At 38.8% G+C, this 21,233-nt stretch overlaps 1 protein-coding gene across 4 annotated transcripts in view; it reads right to left on the bottom strand.

Moving 5' to 3' along the window:
• The window catches only part of NGLY1 (N-glycanase 1), a 57,446-nt gene that overhangs the window by 30,842 nt on the left and 5,371 nt on the right, over positions 1-21,233 (bottom strand). For 3 of the 4 annotated variants that reach the window (XM_082460749.1, XM_082460752.1, XM_082460750.1), the window contains exons 2-3: positions 19,652-19,766; positions 14,896-15,141 (exon numbers count right to left, since the gene is read on the bottom strand). In XM_082460749.1, coding sequence (XP_082316875.1) covers positions 14,896-15,141; positions 19,652-19,766 — 361 coding nt within the window. The remainder of the gene's footprint in view (positions 1-14,895; positions 15,142-19,651; positions 19,767-21,233) is intronic. The other variant, XM_082460751.1, reaches the window with a different exon arrangement.

The raw sequence follows: 21,233 nt of genomic DNA, 5'->3' as shown, positions 1-21,233 counted from the left end.
TTAGGAGACAGCCATATCTGTATCACAGTCTAAGACATGTCTATATTTTCATCTGAAAGTATGTTATTGAGGATATAAATATTTAGGCAGGGATATGTTGAACTCTTGACCACACACCTGGAACAAGACAGCACTCTAAGCAATGCACCCTACAGCTGTTTCCACTTCAAATCCCTGTAAATGACAGTTTTTTAAAAAACTTTCTACCGCATTAGCTAACGAGGACTACTCTCAAGGGATGAGGAATTTTGAGAAATTCCTGAGAGGAAAGGCAGATGCAAGTGGACTAGAGGAAGGAACAAAGGCAATATGTCCTCTAGGGAAAGCGGTTATAAAAACTAAGAGGGCTTCCCTGGTGGCGCAGGGGTTGGGAGTCTGCCTGCCAGTGCGGGGGACACGGGTTCGAGCCCTGGTCTGGGAAGATCCCACATGCCGCGGAGCAACTAGGCCCGTGGGCCACAACTACTGAGCCTGCGCGTCTGGAGCCTGTGCTCCGCAACGGGAGAGGCCGCGATAGTGAGAGGCCCGCGCACCGCGATGAAGAGTGGCCCCCACTTGCCGCAACTGGAGAAAGACCTCGTACAGAAACGAAGACCCAACACAGCCAAAAATAAATAAATAAATAAATAAATAAATTTATTAAAACAAAACAAAACAAAAACTAAGAAAAAGTTCTCAAAATAATCCCAAGGAGGAGCCTGAGGACCCGGAGAGCAGGAGGGGGCCTAGGACTGAGTGTGAGGAAGGCTGCTGGGCTCCACGGCAGGAACAGCTAGACATTTTGGTCACCAGTGTCAACAGAAAAGTGTCTCTCTGAGCAGTGAGGGCGGACGCTTAGACTTCTAAAAGGAAAGAGGAGTGCCCCAGCTCAGAAGAGGCGCTGCTCGGGCAGAGCCCACCTGGCGGCATGTCCTGCCCCTCCCCACAGTGGCTGAAACCACATGCGGTATTCACAGTTAGGCTAGCAGGGACTCTCGGACCCCTGTGAATCCACAACAACCCGTACTGTTGAGAAGATGCACTAGAATCAACAGCAGAAGAAGGAACCCTGTGGCAATGGCAGCAAATACAGGAAAAGACTAAAAAAAAGTCTACCTTTAGAAATGCAAGAGTACACTGCAGTCAGAGAAAGAAAACTATGGATCTTGGAAATTAAAAATGTAAACACTGAAATAAAGAAGCACAGATGGTGTGTCAAACAGCAGAACAAACACAGCTAAGTGATCAATGAATTAGAAGATTGAGACGTTTTCTGAGGATGCAGTACAAAAGAACAAATAAGACACTGAGGATAAACCCCAAACTTCCCAAATCCAGCTAACAGGAAGTCTAGAAAGTAGAGTAGAAAAAAACGGAAGAAAAAACTTCTCAAAGAAATAATGGAAAATTTCTGAGAGTTGAAGAAAGAGCCAGTGTGAATGGGAAAACAAAAACAAAAACTATACCAGGTATGTCATAGTGACATTTCATGACGTAAGGATTAAAAACAAAATACAAAAAGCCTTCAGTGATATCAGACATCTCACTGGAAACAACGGAGCAAAATCTCTGAAATGCTGAGGGAAAATGAGAACATACGACGCATACCCAGGCAAACTCATTACATAGAAGGGCAAAATAAACACATTTTCTGATATGTAACAATGCAGAAAATATATCACTCCCAAATCCTATTTTAAAAAATTATTAGAAAAGTTACTGTTCCCCCCAAATATAATATAGCCAAAGTAAATAAACAGAACACCAAGGAGTAGAACCTGGGATAAAAGGAACGAGTTAACTAAAAACCAAACAAACTAGTAAAACTTAAGTTTCAATTGTTATAAATAAATAATAATAATTGAAAAGCAAAATCTCCTAAGAAAGGTGGCAGGGAAGGGAGAAGAGTAAATCCTTTCTGAGGTTCCTGTCTTGTTGTAAGATGTTGGTAGAAAAATATAAATACCTGCATTAGAAATTTAAAGTGAATAATTAGAAGACTAAAAGGAGGATACTTAACTTCCTAATTTTTAAAGGGAAAATAATGGAAGAAAACTTCATCAATCTAAACAAAAATAGAAAACGAAAAAAAAAAACAAGAAGGACACAGACAACACAAGATGTCAGAAGTAAGTTCAAACATAGAATTACAGTAAATAGGAATGGATTAACCTGTTTATTAAAAGGCAGAGATAGATTAATTTAAAAAATAAAAACCATTACCAAATACTTACTGCAAAGTCAGGCACTGTATTAAGCCCTGGGCATGGGTGCACAAAACAGACATAATCACTTTACAGTCTGAAGGGGAAGACATTAAAACAAGAAACGACAGAATCTTCACATGAAGTCGACAAATGTTTGTGTGTAAATGTGTGTGTGCATATGTATGTTAGATGATGGAAAAATAATGGAGACCAAACCAGACAAGGACATTATCCTCACAGAGTAAGGAGTCTGTGGACACAGAAACAAATATTGCTACAACGATGCTAATTTACCCAAATATTTAAGGAGCCTTCATTACCTGTTAGGTACGGGGGATATAACGGTTAGACAGTTTATTCATATGTACGGTAAGAGTTATAAAGCAAACACAGAGGACAGTGTAACTGTACAACTAGAATTCCCTGGAGAAATGATATCTGCAGTAAAATATGAAGGATGAGAAGCAGCTGGTAACCAGGGAAGGGAGAAGCCCATTCCTGTCACAGGGAGCAACGTGTAGGTAGCTGGGGAGTGTGCACAGGGGGATACACTTAACATGGTGTGAAGGATCAGAGAGAAAGTCAGTGTGTCTTGGAGCACAGGGCACCCAGGGGAAATGATGGAGCGAGACAGCTGAGCAAGAAGTTGGGCTGGGGAAGCATCTAGATCTTCCCTGTCTCTTTCCACTGTAATGGGAAGCTATTAAAGAGACCTAAGCAAGGGAGTAAAATGATCAGGTTTGTGTTCTCTGAGTCTGACACCAGCTGTAGGGGGGAGAAAGTGGTCCTCAGAAGACTCACTGGGGGACCACTGCCGAACTCTGAGGGAGCGGAGGCTTAAACCAGGGTGGGGACAGAGGTGGTAGAATAGTGAATGGATACGAAAAACATGTAGCAAGTAGAATCAACAAATCCTAGTGACTGAACCGTGGGGTCAGGGGGCAGTTAGGAAAGTAGAAAAATATGTGGGAATGATCCACATATGAGCAACTGGGTCAATGGCTGAACCACTTATAATAGAAGAAAAACCAGGAAATGGTCAACTGAACTAAAAACTATGAATGGTCAAGTAAAAATGAACTGAAAAAAGTCCATTAAATTTAGCAGCATGGAGATCACTGATGATCTTAGTAATACGTTTTGTAACAGTGTTAATAAGGAAAACAAGTTTTAAGAGACTCAGTGGTATAAGTGGTGTCCCGAAGTGGGCCAGGTGCCCCCAAGGAGCTGTACAAAGTGGTCCACTGGGATAGGGACAGAAAATATTACAACTTCTATTTATATTATTTTTTTGTCCAAAAAGTAAAGCAATTAAGTTATTATAATATTTAATATTTGGATCAATGGTGTCTCCCTCCCAGGCTACAGAATCCATCCTGAGGGAAGAAAGGGGCCAGGGCTGGCCTTTAGTAGGTGCAGACACATTTACTCTGTTAACAGATGACAGAAGAGATGGGGCAGACCTGAAGGTGGGAAACCCAGGGCACCCACAGCAGGAAGGAGTGTGCTTTTTACCAGAACTGATACAGAAACAAACAAACAAGCAAGCAAACAGGATGTCTCCATTTTTATTTGAAAGAATTCCTATAAAGAGGAGACCCTTACAGTTGCTTTTTATTTATTTATTTATTTTTACACACAGATTTTCATTTACTGAGAGGGTAAGAACTCATCCAAAGAATTTTTATTTTCATTTTTCACTCTGGAAATTACCTCCTTCACTGTGGTTTTTAATGGCACTCAAACAATCTTGAAGAATAAAGTTTATTTTCTTTGCCTCATTTCTTTAAATACTGATTGGCACAATGCCAAAAAAACTAATTCATAAAAATAGAAGTTTGCTGATTGCATGGCCATTATAGCAGCTGGGTAACCATGTAGATGAGGCAACAGTTAATTGCTTAAGAGTTAAAAGTTATTTGGAATACAAATGGGAGTTTAAAATGTGAAATCTGTTTTAGAGCAAAAGAGATTTTTTTCTTCACTAATCATACCTGGATTCCAATTATTTGGTTTCTAATGTGAGATACTTAAGACACTTTATAAGAAAACAAGTACAATGTGTATTTTTGTCAAATCACACAAAATAGAAACAGTGGAATTTGGATCAGCAAATTTACTTTAGTAAAGGACAAGGCTTCTCAAGCCCACCAGCCCTCTTTCTACCTTTTTACAACCCTTTGCTTCAGTGGCTTTTAAATTTAGAACCTGTTTTCTTAACATAAAAGTTATGTTTAATAAATTTTTAATGATAGTTTTAATCAACTTGTGACTTCAATAAACATTTCTTCCAAAAACCATTTTATTCTATTTGTAACAGGAATAAATGTTGCAGAAGGTTTTCAGGAAATACTGAATGGTATAAATAATATGAAATCACTATATAATTTCACCACTCAGAGAAAATTATAGCTAAGATATCTGTGTTCAGCTTTCCAGACCTTTTAAAAATGAACATATTTATGTATGTGTGTTTTTAATAAGAAAAATGGAAATACACACAGACACACAACATATGTTGTTTAATTTTCGAATTCTTAGTTTACCTTTTTTTCACGACATAATAATTGTCTTCATGTCAAAATATACCACATCATCATTTCTAACAGATATTAAGAATGCCAATTTAAATATGTGTCATAATTGCCTGTTGAAAGTATGTAAATATATGTTACTTTTAAGAATGGTTCACGAACAAGAAATTGAACATTTAAATCTGTGTCCAAAGGAGACAAGGAGGAGATTTCTTCTCTTACAAAGTTTGCATATAGATCCAGACTAAGAAGTTGTCTTATGAGATTTAAACAGTTTAAAAATCGACTAACTCAGAGGTGCACAGCCAGGGGAAGAAGATGCCAGGACGGCCAGGAGGCTGAACCTGAGTGCTCTTCATGGTGGGCTCCTGCCGATTTAAGTCTGCATTTGAAGATTTTGCAATTCTGACTTAACTCTTTAACATCTTCAAGACAGAACAAATTTGACTTTGATGTGGAGACTAGAGAAGGGCTTTGCATATAATAAGCAGAACTGGTGTCAATTTAAAATTATAAACAGAACAGAGAGGAGACAAGATGGTGGAGAAGGACCTAAGCTCATCTCCTCTCAGGAAAACACCAAAATCACGACTAACTGCTGAACAACCATGGATGAAAAAGACTGGAACCTACCAAAAAAGATATTCTACATCCAAAGACAAAGAAGAACCCACAGTGAGATGGTAGGAGGGGCGCTTTCGCTGTGTAATCGAATCCCACACCCACCGGGTGGGCAACCCACAAACTGGAAAATAATTATTTTGCAGAGGTTCTCCCACAGGAGTGAGACTTCTGAGCCCCATGTCAGGCTCTCCAGCCTGGGGGGCTCACATCAGAAGGAGGAGCCCCCAGAGCATTTGGCTTTGAAGGCCGGCAGGGCTTGAGCGCAGGAGCTCCACAGGACTGGGGGAAACAGAGAATCTGCTCTTGGAGGGTACACACAAGGTTTCACATGCACTGGGACCCAGGGCAAAGCGGTGACTTCATATCAGCCTGGGCCAGACCTACCTGTGGGTCTAGGAGGGCCTCCTGGGGAGGCGGGGGTCAGCTGTGTCTCATGTAGGCTCCAGTGCTGGGACACCTCAGTCCAAGCAACCAACAGGGTGGGAACACAGCCCCACCCATGAGCAGACAGGCTGCCTAAAGACATCCTGAGCACACAGACACCTCTAAACACACCCCTTGACACGGCTCTGCCCATCAGAGGGACAAGACCCAGCCCAACTCCACCCACCAGTGGCCAGGCACCAGTCCCTTCCACCAGGAAGCCTGCACAAGCCCCTGGACCAATCTTACCCACCAGGGGGCAGACACCACAACCAAGAAGAATTATAGTCCTGCAGCCTGAGAAACAGAGACCACAAACACAGAAAGTTAGACAAAATGAAACGGCAGAGAAATATGTTTCAGATGAAGGAACAAGATAAAACACCAGAAGAACAACTAAGTGAGGTGGAAATATGCAATCTGCCTGAAAAAGAATTCAGAGTAATGGTAAAGAGGACCCAAGGTCTTGGAAAAAGAATGGAGGCACAGACTGAGACGATACAAGAAATACTTAAAAAAGAGCTAGAAGATTTAAAGAACAGAGATGAATAATACAATAACTGAAGTGAAAAATACACTAGAAGGAATCAATAGCAGAATAAATGAGGCAAAAGAATGAATAAGCTAGATGGAAGACAGATTGGTGGAAATCACTGCTGTGGAACAGAATAAAGAAAAAAGAATGAAAAGAAATGAAGACAGTTTTGGAGACCTCTGGGACAACATTAAACACAGCAACATTCGCATTATAGGGGTCCCAGAAGGAGGAGAGAGAGAGAAAGAGCCTGAGAAAATATCTGAAGAGATAATAGCCAAAAACTTCCCTAACATGAGAAAGGAAACACTCACTCAAGTCCGGGAAGCACAGAGAGTCCCATACAGGATAAACTCAAGGAGGAACACACCGAAACACATATTAATCAAACTTACAAAAATTAAAGACAAAGAAAAAATATTACAAGTAAGGAAAAAGCAACAAATAACATATAAGGGAATCCCCATAAAGTTATCAGCTGATTTTTTTCAGCAGAAACTCTGAAGGCCAGAAGGAAATGGCATGATATATTTAAAGTGAGGAAAGGGAAAAACCTACAACCAAGAATACTCTACCCATCAAGCCTCTCATTTAGATTCGATGAAGAAAGCAAAAGCTTTACAGACAAGCAAAAGCTAAGAGAATTCAGCACCTCCAAAACAGCTTTACAAAAACTCTTTAAAAAACTACTCTAGGCAGAAAAGAAAAGGCCACAACTAGAATCAAGAAAATTACGAATGGGAAAGCTCACCATTAAAGGCAAACATAGAGTAAAGGTAGGAAATCATCCACACACAAATATGATATCAAAACCAGCAACTGCGAGGAGAGTACACATGCAGGATATTGGAAATGCATTGGAAATTAAAAGACCAGCGACTTAAAACAATCTTGTGGGCTTCCCTGGTGGCGCAGTGGTTGAGAGTCTGCCTGCCGATGCAGGGGACACGGGTTCGAGCCCTGGTCCGGGAAGATCCCACATGCCGCGGAGCAACTAAGCCCGTGCGCCACAACTACTGAGCCTGCGCGTCCGGAGCTGTGCTCCGCAAAGAGAGGCCGCGACAGTGAGAGGCCCGCGCACTGCGATGAAGAGTGGACCCCGCTCGCCACAACTGGAGAAGGCCCTCGCACAGAAACGAAGAACCAACACAGCCAAAAACAAATAAATAAATAAATTAAAAAAAAAAATCTTGTTTGTATATAGACTGCTATATCAAAACCTCATGGTAACAGCAAACTAAAAATCTACAATAGATACACACACAAAAAAGAAAAAGCAATCCAAACAACACTAATGACAGTCATCAAATCACAAGAGAAGCGAACAAAAGAGGAAGGGAAGAAAAACAACCTACAAAAACAAATCCAAAACAATTTACAAGATGGCAATAAGAACATACATATTGATAATTACCTTAAATGTAAATGGATTAAATGCTCCAACCAAAATACAGACTGGCTGAATGGATACAAAAACAAGACCCATATATATGCTGTCTACAAGAGACCCAACTTCAGATCTACGGACACATACAGACTGAAAGTGAGGGGATGGAAAAAGATATTCCATGCAAATGGAAATCAAAAGAAAGCTGGAGTAGCATTACTCATATCAGACAAAATAGACTTTAAGATAAAGACTGTTACGAGAGATAAGGAAGGACACTACATAATGATGAAGGGATCAATCCAAGAAGAAGATATAACAATCGTAAATATATACGCACCCAACACAGGAGCACCTCAATATGTAAGGCAAATCCTAACAGCCACAAAAGGAGAAATCAACAGTAACACAATAATTGTGGGGGACTTTAACACCCCTCTTACATCAATGGACAGATCATCCAGATAGAAAATAAGGAAACACAGGCCTTAAATGACACATTAGACCAAAGGACTTAATTGATACTTATAGAGCATTCCATTCAAAAGCAGCAGAATACACATTCTTCTCAAATGCACATGGAACATTCTCCAGGACAGATCACATGCTGGGTCACAAAGCACACCTCGGCAAATTTAAGAAAACTGAAATCATATCAAGCATCTTTTCCAACCACAACACCATGAGATTAGAAATCAACTACAAGAAAAAAACTAAAAAAACACATACACGTGGAAGCTAAACAATATGTTACTAAACAACCAATGGATCAATGAAGAAATCAAAGAGGAAATTGAAAAATAACTAGAGACAAATGAAAATGAAACATGATGATCCAAAACCTATGGGACCCGGCAAAAGCAGTTCTAAGAGGGAAGTTTACAGCAATACAATCTTACCTCAGGAAACAAGAAAAATCTCAAAGAAACAACCTAACCTTACACCTAAAGCAACTAGAGAAAGAAGAACAAACAAAACCCGAAGTTAGTAGAAGAAAAGAAATCATAAAGTTCAGAGAAGAAATTAATGAAATAGAGATGAAGAAAACAACATAAAATGTCAATGGAAGTAACAGCTGGTCCTTTGAAAAGATAAACAAAATCGATAAACTTTTAGCCAGACTCATGAAGGAAAAAAGGGGAAAGGGCTCAAATCAACAAAATTAGAAATGAAAAAGAAGTTACAACTGACACCACAGAAATACAAAGGATCATGAGACTACTACAAGCAACTCTATGCCAATAAAGTGGACAACCTAGAAGAAATGGACAAATTCTTAGAAAGGAACAATCTTCCAAGACTGAACCAGGAATACAAAATATGAACAGACCAATCACAAGCACTGAAATTGAAACTGTGATTAAAAAACTTCCAACAAACAAAAGTCCAGTACCAGATGGCTTCACAGGTGAATTCTATCAAACATTTAGAGAAGAGTTAACACCTGTCCTTCTGAAACTATTCCAAAAATTGCAGAGGAAGGAACACTCCCAAACTCATTCTATGAGGCCACTATCACCCTGATACCCAAACCAGACAAAGACACCACCAGAAAAATTAAATTACAGGCCAGCATCTCTGATGAACATAGATGCAAAAATTCTCAACAAAATACTAGCAAACCAAATCCAACAATACATTAAAAGAAGCATACACTGTGATCAAGTGCGATTTATCCCAGGAATGCAAGGATTCTTCAATATCTGCAAACCAATCAGTGTGATATACCATATTAACAAATTGAAGAATAAAATCCATATGATCATCTCAATAGATGCAGAAAAAGCTTTTGACAAAATTCAACATCCATTTATAATAAAAACTCCCCAGAAAGTGGGCACAGAGGGAACCTACCTCAACATAATAAAGGCCATATATGACAAACCTACAGCTAACATCATACTCAATGGTGAAAGGCTGAAAGCATTTACTCTAAGATCAGGAACGAGACAAGGATGTCCACTCTTGCCACTGTTATTTAACATAGTTTTGGAAGTCCTAGCCACAGCAATCAGAGAAAAAAAGAAATAAAAGGAATCCAAATTGGAAAAGAAGAAGTAAAACTGTCACTGTTTGAAGATGACCAGATAGTATACATAGAAAATCCTAAAGATGCCACCAGGAAACTACTAGAGCTCATCAATTAATTCAGTAAAGTTGCATGATACAAAATTAATACACAGAAATCTGTTGTTTCTATACACTAACAGTGAAAGATCAGAAAGAGCAATTAAACAAACAATCCCATTTACCATCACATCAAAAAGAATAAAATACTTAGGAATAAACTTACCTAAGGAGGCAAAAGACCTGTACTCAGAAAACTATAAGATACTGATGAAAGAAGCTGAAGATGACACAAACAGATGGAAAGATATACTATGTTCTTGGATTGGAAAAGTCAATATTGTCAAAGTGACTATACTAACCAAGGCAATCTATACATTCAATGTAATCCCTATCAAACTATCAATGGCATTTTTCATAGAACTAGAACAAAAAAAATCTTAAAATTTGTATGGAGACACAAAGACCCCGAATAGCCAAAGCAATCATGAGAAAGAAAAACAGAGCTGGAGGAATCAGGCTCCCTAACTTCAGACTATACTACAAAGCTCCAGTCATCAAAACAGTATAGTACTGGCACAAAAACAGAAATATAGATCAATGGAACAGGATAGAAAGCCCAGAAATAAACCCATGCACCTATGGTCAATTCATCTATGACAATGGAGGCAAGAATATACAATGGAGAAAAGACAGCCTCTTCAACAAGTTGTGCTGGGAAAACTGGACAGCTACATGTAAAAGAATGAAATTACAACATTCTTTAACACCATACACAAAAGTAATGTTAAAATGGATTGAAGGCCTAAATGTAAGACCAGATACTATAAAACTCGTAGAGGAAAACATAGGCAGAACGTTGTCTAATATAAATTGCAGAAATATCTTTTTGGATCTGTCTCCTAGAGTAACGAAAATAAAAAGAAAATAAATAAATGGGACCTAATTAAACTTAAAAGCTTTTGCACAGCAAAGGAAACCATAAACAAAATTAAAAGACAACCCACAGAACGGGAGAAAATATTTGCAAATGAAGCAGCTGACAAGGGATTAGTCTCCAAAATATACAAATAGCTCATGCAGCTCAATATCAAAAAGAAAAAACAAAAAAACCCCACCACAATCAAAAAATGTGCAGAAGCCCTAAATAGACAGTTCTCTAAAGAAGACATAAAGATGGCCAAAAAGCACTTGGAAAGATGCCCAACATCGCTAATTATTAGAGGAATGCAAATCAAAACTACAACGAGGTATCACCTCACACCGGTCAGAATGGCATCATCAAAAAGTCTACAAATAATAAATGCTGGAGAGGGTGTGGAGAAAAGAGAACCCTCCTACACTGTTGGTGGGAATGTAAATTGGTACAATTACTACGGAGAACAGTATGGAGGTTCCTTAAAAAACTAAAAATAGAACTAACATATGACCCAGCAATCCCACATCCTGGGCATATATCCAGAGAGAACCATAACTCGAAAAGATACATGCACCCCAATGTTCATTGCAGCACTGTTTACAATTCCCAGGACATGGAAACCACCAATATATCCATCGACAGATGAATGAATAAAGATGTGATGTGTATACACACACACACAATGGAATACGACTCAGCCTCAATAAAGAATGAAATAATGCCATTTGCAGCAACATGGGTGGACCTAGAGATGATCAATAAGTCAGACAGAGAAAGACAAATATCATATGGTATCACTTCTATGTGGAATCTAAAAAGATGATACAAATGAACTTATTTACAAAACAGAAACAGACTCACAGACTTCAAAAACAAACATGGTTACCAAAGGGGAAAGGTCTAGGAGAGGGATAAATTAGGAGTTTGGAATTAACATATACACACTACTATATATAAAAAACAGGTAACCAACAAGGACCTACTGTATAGCACAGGGAACTCTACTCAATGTTCTGTAATAACCTATATGGGAAAAGAACCTAAAAAAGAACTGATACATGTATACGTATAACTGAACCACTTCGCTACACACCTGAAACTAACACAACACTGTAAATCAACTATACTCCAATATAAAATAAAAGTTAAATTTAAAAAAATTAAAAATAAAAAAAATATATCTTCGTTTTAAAAAAACTAATTTTGTTATTTATCATTATCTAATATTATTTTTATAATTTCAATGAAATAATCTCAAATGATAATTCTTTTAAATAGATACATATATACTCATATACACAATGGGCAATAATTTCTAGAGTGATAAAAGTGTTGACGCAAAGTCCTCAACAACTTCATACACATTCTAAAAGCAGTCACATATCAAATAAAAGCATGCATTTAGACTATCTGTGCAATAACTGCCAAAGACTTTTTTAAGCAAATCATACTTCAGAGTCACATGCTTTCAACCCAGATAAAGTTGCAAAATTGGAAACAATGCTTCTAACATTCTGAGGCTCAGTCTTTGAAAAACTGTCTTTGCTGTTTTGAACCTGCTTTTGGAAGGCAAAGGGCATAAAAATATATAAAGGGTTATCAGGAAGTTATTTCATATAAGAACACTAAATACTCAGCATGTATAACCAGCAAATTTAAAAAATCAGTTTGGTCATTAGGAAAGTACAAGTTAAAGCCACAATGAGACACTACTTAACATCGACTAAAATGGCTATAATAAAAAAGACATTAACAATTATCAATGAGAATATTGAGAAATCGGAACCTTCACACTCTGCTGGTTAGAATGTAGAAAGGTGCAACAGCTCTGGAAAACAGCTTGCAATTTCTTAAAGCAATAAACATAAACTTGTCATACAACCCAGTGGTTCCACTTCTAGGAATCTACCCAAGAGAAATGAAACATCAGCCCACACAAAGCCTGGTATGTGGACATTCATAGCAGCATTGTCCGTTAAGAGGCAAACATGGCAAACCCAAATGCCCGCCATGGAATGCTATTCAGCAATAAAAAGGAAAAAAATACTAATACATCCTGCAATATGGATAAACCTCAAAAACATACAAAGTAAAAGAAGCCAGAAGCAAAAAACTATGTAGTGTAGCTTTCATTTACATAAAATATCCAGAAAAAGCAGCAAAATAAATTTCTAATTACATCACGGTTTACTGAGCACCGGTATATTCCAGTACTTTATATCTTAAGGGAAAAACTTATTGGCAACTTCAACATCAATGACTATCACCTTGTCTTATATTTCCAAATTTTACTTGATACAGTTTCAACCAAAGAAATATATTAGTTGTGACACTCAACAGTGCTCAGGATTTGTCTAGTTTACATGCAGTTAAATGCTTTGTTAATCTCTCTCCTGCTGCTTTACTTGGGCCATTTTAATTCTCAGTTAGTATCCCCACTCAAAATGAGAAAGGGAGGAGAACATAATTGTCAAACTCTGTAATACAGCAATTAATGGTGATAAAAGCTTAAATAACAAAATACTTTGTAAAAATGTGTACTTCAGTGACCCATGGAACCAGGAGTTGGCTATAAAAAACAAGATTCCTTCTAATTCCTCCCAACTCCCTTAAGGAATACAGAAAAAGATACTTTGTCCCAGGGACTAGAGAAGTAAGAGTTAATATACAGTAGCCTTCTAAGAGCATATGTGTTTGTGAAAGTTTATTTTCTTCTAAACTCTAAATTCGTTTTGACAATAGAATGACAATTTGTTTTTAGTGTAGTATCCAGGCCCTTTCTGGTAAGTAATTAAAGACCTGAAACTATAACTGAGGGGCTTCCCTGGTGGTGCAGTGGTTAAGAATCCGCCTGCCAATGCAGGGGACACAGGTTCGAGCCCTAGTCCAGGAAGATCCCACATGCCGTGGAGCAACTAAGCCTGTGTGCCACAAGTACTGAGCCTGCGCTCTAGAGCCCACGAGCCACAACTACTGAAGCCCGAGTGCCACAACTACTGAAGCCCGTGCGCCTAGAGCCCGTGCTCCGCAACAAGAGAAGCCACCACAATGAGAAGGCTGCGTACCGCAAGGAAGAGTAGCCCCCGTTCACCACGACTAGAGAAAGCCCGCGCACAGCAATGAAGACCCAACGCAGCAAATAAATAAATTAATTAATTAATTAATTTAAAAAAAAAAGAAGAAGAAGAAGAAGAATTATTATTCAAAAGGACAGTACTCTCTCCTCCCTTGCCAGCCACTACCACCTTCAATTCTTTATTTTTTAAAGACAAGCTTAGGGTATTCCCAGCCTACACTAAGGAATGACTGCCCATCATCTGACTACCAGGGAGGTTAGGTTAAAGGCTCTCCAATTATCCAGCTGGAGAAAATTAAGGGTAGGTTTAACAACTGACTCTAGATGTAGAGTTCCAGTGTATGGAGGAGAGTAACCAGGTGTTTCACCAAAATTGAAAGAGGACATGAGTTTAAGCTGCCTACTGATAAAATTACTATAGAAAAACCATGAAAATTTTTCTGACAGTGGAAATTTAGGAGTAAAATGCTTAAGGACCTTTATTAAAAGGGATTCTTTTGTAAACAGGATAATTTCCTATTAAATAAGGTCATTTAAGTACACCGAGAATGCCTGTAAGACATCAATAATTTGACTTCAGTTCTTCAGAAGTATATATGTGTATGCTAGCACCACTATCAGTAAATTAATGATTATTTACCTTAAGCCTAAAGAAGCCGATTTTTTATTGAATTGAGGTGTTGATAATGGTAGGTTGTTGGAATTAGTAATTCCATGGTAGACAGCAGCAGGTATTACATCAGAAGTGTCAAAGCAATAGAGGACATCTTATTTGATGGCCACACACCTGTCTAGCAAGTCCTTTACTTTTTCTAGGTTAAAGACATATGCTAATCTGTGCAACCGATTTAAGTGCCACGGCAACAGGTACATTTACAAATGATAAATTAAATAAAACCCTGGCTGCCTCAGAAACAATAAGCCACAAGTTAAGATTTAAAAGTCCAAATAAAAGACAGCCATTTCCCCACTCTTGTTACAGATCTGACAATTTTTTAAAGGAGCTCAGGAAATTTGAACGTATTAGAACTGTAAGAACCAAGAATGACTGAGACATAAATTCTGGAATAAGTCCTATTTTAAAGCTTTTGCTATATCAACACTTTGAAAGGAGCAGTCAAGGAAGGTTTAATTCTAACATTACCATTGGAGTGGACGGTGGGTTTGATGACCGCCCTTCACTGTTCCCTGGATGCTGGGTTAACCCATTAGGACCGGAAGCCTGCGCTGTAGGAAGCTGGGTGCTGGCTGCAAGTTGCTGAGATAATTCTGCTTTGTGGCTCTTATCTGATCCATCCAATCTGCTACTTCTCTCTATGGCAATCAGGTCACGAATTTTTTGCAGCTGCTCCACTGAAGCTTTTTTAGGAAAGATAAGATGGGTTTCTCCCTGGAATTTATAAAATTAGGGAAAATTTTAACCTTTGCTTTATACTGACAGTCATTCTTACACAGTATATGTAAAATGGAGCCAATACTACAGAACACATCATATTTTAACAATCTTTCTCTTTTCTTACCATTTTGGCACTTTTAAAAAAAATACAGGCAAAGGTATACCAGAAAATTAAGAAAATATGTCTCCTTATTAGCATAAAATGTTTAGCCTGTTTTATTGGTTCAAAAGACCTTTAGAAAAATACTTTATCTTTTAGAAATACTGTAATGAGTCAGAAAGCCTCCTAAGAGATGCAAAAATGCACATTCCTATCTTCTCTGCAATAGTATATGATACAACTATTCTCCATGAAATTCCCTATGAAATAACGACACTATAGATACAGCCATTCAAAATGATCATTGGTCACATAAAACCAGTAAGAAGTTATATCACAACCTTTGAATCTTCTAAACTCAAGTCTTTAAGAATAGCTACATGATTAGAAGTCTGTGTATGGAGTTCACTAATTCTTCCAAGATAACAAAAATTACATCCTGAGGGTCAATTCAAAACTATGGATTGCTATTTAGTAATACAAAGGTGGTCCAAACAAAAACAAACCATCAAACAATAAAAATCTGATTCTTTAAGAAGTGATTCATTTAATGAATTCACATAATCAGAGTTCTCTGAGGTACAATAAACATTACAACAAAGCTCACAATGTAAAATAGTAAATTACAAAACAAACAGAAAAGTGAAATGAAAATATATTCCATCAAGGTTTAAGGTGTTGAGAAGCAACAGTGTTAAAACAGTAATTCCACCAACTGCAAATGAGATAACACAGTCGTTACAATATGCAGTGGACCAACCTGTAGATTGTGAGCATTTAAATTCAACTCCACAACTGAGAATGACCTTATTTCCCTGGTGATGGCAGATCTACAGGAATCAACTGACCAAGACATTACTCCACAACGACATGAAAATCAATTCCACGTGAATCCATTTGAAAAAGCTGGGAGAGGCCAGCAATCTCCATGTATTACCCAAAACAGCTGTAAAAAAGACTACTACCATTTACTGCATTTATGTGTTTCTAGGTACTGTGCTAAAAAGCACTTTACCCACATTATCTGAGGAATTCTTACAACCACCTTGAAAGGTAGGTATTGGGTTTATTCCCACTTTTCATATGGAAATACGAAGGCTCAGAGAAGTTAAATAACCTGCCTGACGCTACCAACCGTCAGAGCAAGGATTCAAACTGCATGACCTTAATCGTTATGCTATAACTGATTCCACCTGAGCCTGAACAGAGATCAAAACCCACAAGCCTGTACAAATAGCTGGAAGGGTTGAGCAAAAAGCATTTCTACAGTTGTGATGATTACATACACAATGGTTGGCACAAATTGGAACACAGTGAATTTTCCAACAGGAGAAAGGAACTACCTCCTATCTATGATGAGCTCTGGGAAGAGAAACCAGACTCCTGGTTTAAAACCAAGCATGGAGGCCCCTGATCTCACACGGTGAGTGGAGCAGCACCGAGGAAGGTACACGACACCACGGCCAGAGATGGGAGAGCCCGACAGCCACGTGGATCTGGCTGGTCCACAGCTCAGAGAGGGCCCCGGTGAGACAGAGGCTGCTCCCTTCCCTTCCATCTTTTCAGGACCAGTCCTAAAAGAATGTATGATTATGACTGAAGTGTCTGTACGAAAAAGTTTAATCGACAGCACTGTATTTTCATAAAAGGACAAAACTACAGGCTTAATGCACTAGACCCAGTAACATTTTAAGAAACCAACGAGGATTCTAGTATTTAACAAAATCTATGTTTCTCAACGCATTCTTGGTGAGGCAATTCTCACTGCCAGATGTGAGTCAACCCCGTCCCTGCTCGCTAAATGCTGGTGACATCTCCCAGTCACCAAGACAACCAAAACTATGGCCCTCGATGCCCCATCCTCCCCGAGGGTGGGTGCAGCTCCCAGCAAGAACTACTCCACTAAGCCAGCCTGATGGGTCACACGACCATTTGAATCCCAATCTTTCTCAATGTCCTCCTCAGAATTTTCATAAACAAGAATGCAGCCTCAGGGACAAGTGGGCACAAAGGTGTCCAGGATTTTAATGTGCAACTGAAAATTTCAGGATAGGTCTTGGATTCCTACTTCATCTCAAAGCCCACCAAGTTTCTTTCTGGTGGTAGAGTTCAGTTTCAGCTCCGTTGGCTAACACTGATAAAACTTTTACTTCCTACAGTGTGAAGTGCAAAGCCAGCCAGAAACTCTAAGTATAAATTAGTCTTAAAGCATGATCATCTTTTCTGAAATTGTGACTCTACTTGCATCAAATACTACTGCAAGTCTCAATCTGGCTTGTTACCTGGCACTGGCGTGACCAACCTACAAGTTTGCCTGGGACTGAGGCGTTTTCTGCGGGGCTGGACTTTCACTGCTAAAACCAGGACAGTCCCCGGCAAACTAGAGCGGTTGGTCATCCCTCCTGGCACTCAAGTATTTGCTGAATGAAAGATAAATATGACTCCACTGAATCTGTGACACTTCAACAATGAGAAACTGAAACACTTCAACAGTCTCCAGTTGTCATTTACTTAATTTTCCTGCCATTTGACTCTCAAAAATCTGCATTTCCTTGAACAAATTCATCAACGTTCTCAATTTTCCCCATCTATAGTTTTAAATTCTTTATGTTCAAATGTCTGTGAGCAACTACAAGCAGGTGACACCATAATTTATACCTCCACCCTGGCCTCTCCTTTTGAATCATCAAAGACTCATATATCCAACTCTCTACTTGACACCTCTACTTGAATATTTAACAGTATATCAGTTACAATTATCCAAAAGACAGTTCGTTTTTTCTCCCCTGATACTTGCTACTCTCCAAGATTTTTCAACCTCGATGAATGGGACTCCCATCCACTCAGTTGCTCAAACCAAAACCCAGACGTCACCCTGATTCCTTCCTTTCCCTTACATTCCACATCTAGTTCATCGGCAAGTCCCACAGACTGCTTCAAAAAGAAGTCCTGGATCCCACTACTGCCCCATCCCCACTGCTGTCGGTCTTTAACTCCACAAATATTTACTGGGTGCCCACCTGCTCTGCTCCTTTCCCAGCAGCCGGCACACAGGGAGCAACACAGACACAAAGCCTGTCCTCACGGAATCTAGACAAACCACTACCCTTTCTCACTGAGACTAACGGGATCAGCTTTATAACTGGCCTCCCTGCTTTACCCCTTGCCCCCATCCAGAACATCCAGAATACTCTCTTTACAACCGCTAGAGCCATCTTCAAAAATACTCTTCCCTGCTTAAAACCTTTCAATGGCTTCCCATCCCACTCGTCATAAAGTGCAATCTTTACCACAGTTCCCAAAACCCCAGGCCTGCCTCCGTGGCCACTTTCTGTGCCAAGGCTACTCCTGCTAGAAATCCTCCACACGTGTGGAGCTCTGTGCCTGAAAAACCCTCACCTGAGAGCGACAGGTATTTGAATTGCTTCTCATCACTCAGGTCCCAGCTCAACCACGATCTCAGGGGCCTCCCCTGAGCGCTTGTCCTCACATAGCTGCCCATCACTACAGTTGCTTATGATGTTCTTTCCATGCCTCATTTTCTTCTTTGTGCTCATCTTTGTTTTCACACCTACTGCCTGTCTAACCTACAGGAATGCAAGCTCCATGTGAGATGGGATCTGTTATCTAACTAGTTCACCACTATATTCCTAAGGCCTGAAACAGAACCAGGGGAGGCAAGCAGAGAGGCGGGGAGGAAAGCACATCCCAGAGCAACTCAGCATATCTCCTTAACAGCTGCTACGGTCTTGCCAGTTGACTGCTATTGGCTGCTCGGCCCCTAGAACCTGGCTGGACTTCTCTCAGTATTCCATAAACTAGAAATGGTTAAGCATATACACATAAAGAAAACTCATCATCTTGAAAGCTACTTTCATTGTGTCATAAAATTAAACTATGCCACAAGATTCCACAACATGGAAACACCAAGCTTTTCTTTTGACCTGAAAACAAAAAAACCCACTGAGATTCTTTTCTCCTGTCACAGAAGGGAACCCTTATGTGTGGCAACTAAACTCAACTTTTCTGTTTTTACTCTTGTCATTTCTTACTGGAGACAGGTGGTTGGACCCCCATGCAATTCATGTTTGCTCACATGGCAGATTTTTGCTAAAGGTCTAAAGAGAACCACAATTTAGTCCTTGGGTTGCATGTCTGACCTCCCTATTCTAAAGGACTGAGATTGTAAGAATTCTCCCTGTGAGAGAGTTGTTATATTTTACTGTGATTTTAAAGCATATTGACTGTGACTTTTCAATGTAGGGTAAGTGAAGAAATAACTGGTCCCATAGTTTTCCAAAATGAATCAATCAATAAAAATATTCTTATTTAGAAATTATCTATCAACACTATACTGAATGCTCTGTACACGAACTGCGGAGAAGAAACCGTGAACACACTGACCTCTTCAAAGCCCATTTCAAATAAACATTCAACAGCTCCTCTGACAGGCAAGAGTCGAGTAGAAAAAGTTGTGTTTCCAATCCGGATAGATCTATATTTTTCATCATTAGGGTTTCTGATTAAAAAAAAAAAAAGTCTGATTATATATAACAATTTACATTTTTCACCATGTTTTTGCATTCTTTTTCACATTTTATGCTGGCTATATGCCTACGAGGTAGTAGAGATCCCAGCTTTAAAGGAAGAGGATGCACAGTCTGGAAAGACAGACTGATTTTGTGATTCTTACCTCGTACACACTTACTGCAACCTTATTGTTTAACTTCACAGCTGATAATATCAATGCTGCCCTAAGGGAAACCCACGCGACATTCTATTTCTGTGCTGTTAAAACTAGAGACCTTTATGAGTTTTTACATTGCTAAGAAAAAATTCCATGCAAGCTCCAGACAGGGGTAGAAGGTTTTGCCTGTTTTCTTCTGATGGATCTCAGTCATCGAGAATAGCGCCTGATGGACGTGTAGATGGTGGTTAATAAATATTTGTGAAACGAATGAATAAAAGAAACTAAGAAGCTATATACAAATGAATCACAGCTCCTCAAAGACTTTACTTCTGACAAACATGAACCTAGGTATACCTTTATGGTCACTTGATTTTTCTTTCTACCCTAGACCAATGGTTGTTTTTCACTATAATTTCTGTTTCAGCTCAAGATATATTTTTGTCACAGTAACTACGGTAATAAAATACAATGAAGATATGAATTTCTTTTACCATGATTAAGATTTTGAATAGTACACATGAGATGAGACCAGCAGATGAAAAATCTTTGATTTGAGATTTGTAATAACGTTGATAAATCAGAAAGGCTGTTAAAAACAAAAAAATCAGAAAGAAAATAAAAGGTTAAAGACAATCAAGGTATTATACTCAAAAGGCCTTCTGAACTTAATTCAGGATGATAAGTAGGTTTCATATCTGATACTGATGCCCTTAAAATGGTAGTGGCTTCCATCAGTATGGCATTAAGAAAGACTGAGGCTGTCTCAGGGGTCCACAGAAGCAGTGCTGAGGCTACCAGCCTGGGGTCTGGGATGACGGGGTGGCCAAGTGCTGGCAAATGACCAAACACCTTTGTCCTAAACTTACACATGTTCTCTAGATATCGTGATATAAAAACCAAAACAGGGATTGTTAACTGTGGAAGTTTCAACAAATTTCACATTTGTTTTCCATCAAGCAGTTCCTGTTGCCAAACTGTCATAAATACTACACAAAACTTTTTTAAACCTCTTTTCTTTAATTTCAAAAATTACACAAGTTTATTACAGAATATTCAGAGACAAAAGCTCCAAAATAGTGTTACTTAAAATGTCCAGATTGGTGTTGATCTGTAAACTCTTTGCTTTTCATCCATGAGGAGTACAGAAATTGAAAGTATTCAGTAATTATTACAGCAATTTGACACTGCCATGAAATTTTCATTGCATTTTACAAAAGTTATAGGTCCACAAAGGATTGGAAATTAAAAATACTGTTCTTTACTGCAGGTCATTTGAAAATCACAGATAACTGAGAA

Source organism: Balaenoptera physalus, assembly GCF_965194825.1.
Source record: "Balaenoptera physalus genome assembly, chromosome: 4".
In the NCBI taxonomy this organism is placed as follows: domain Eukaryota; kingdom Metazoa; phylum Chordata; class Mammalia; order Artiodactyla; family Balaenopteridae; genus Balaenoptera; species Balaenoptera physalus.
The sequence above is the reverse complement of the archived record's forward strand: the minus strand, read 5'-3'. Positions and strand labels throughout refer to the sequence as shown.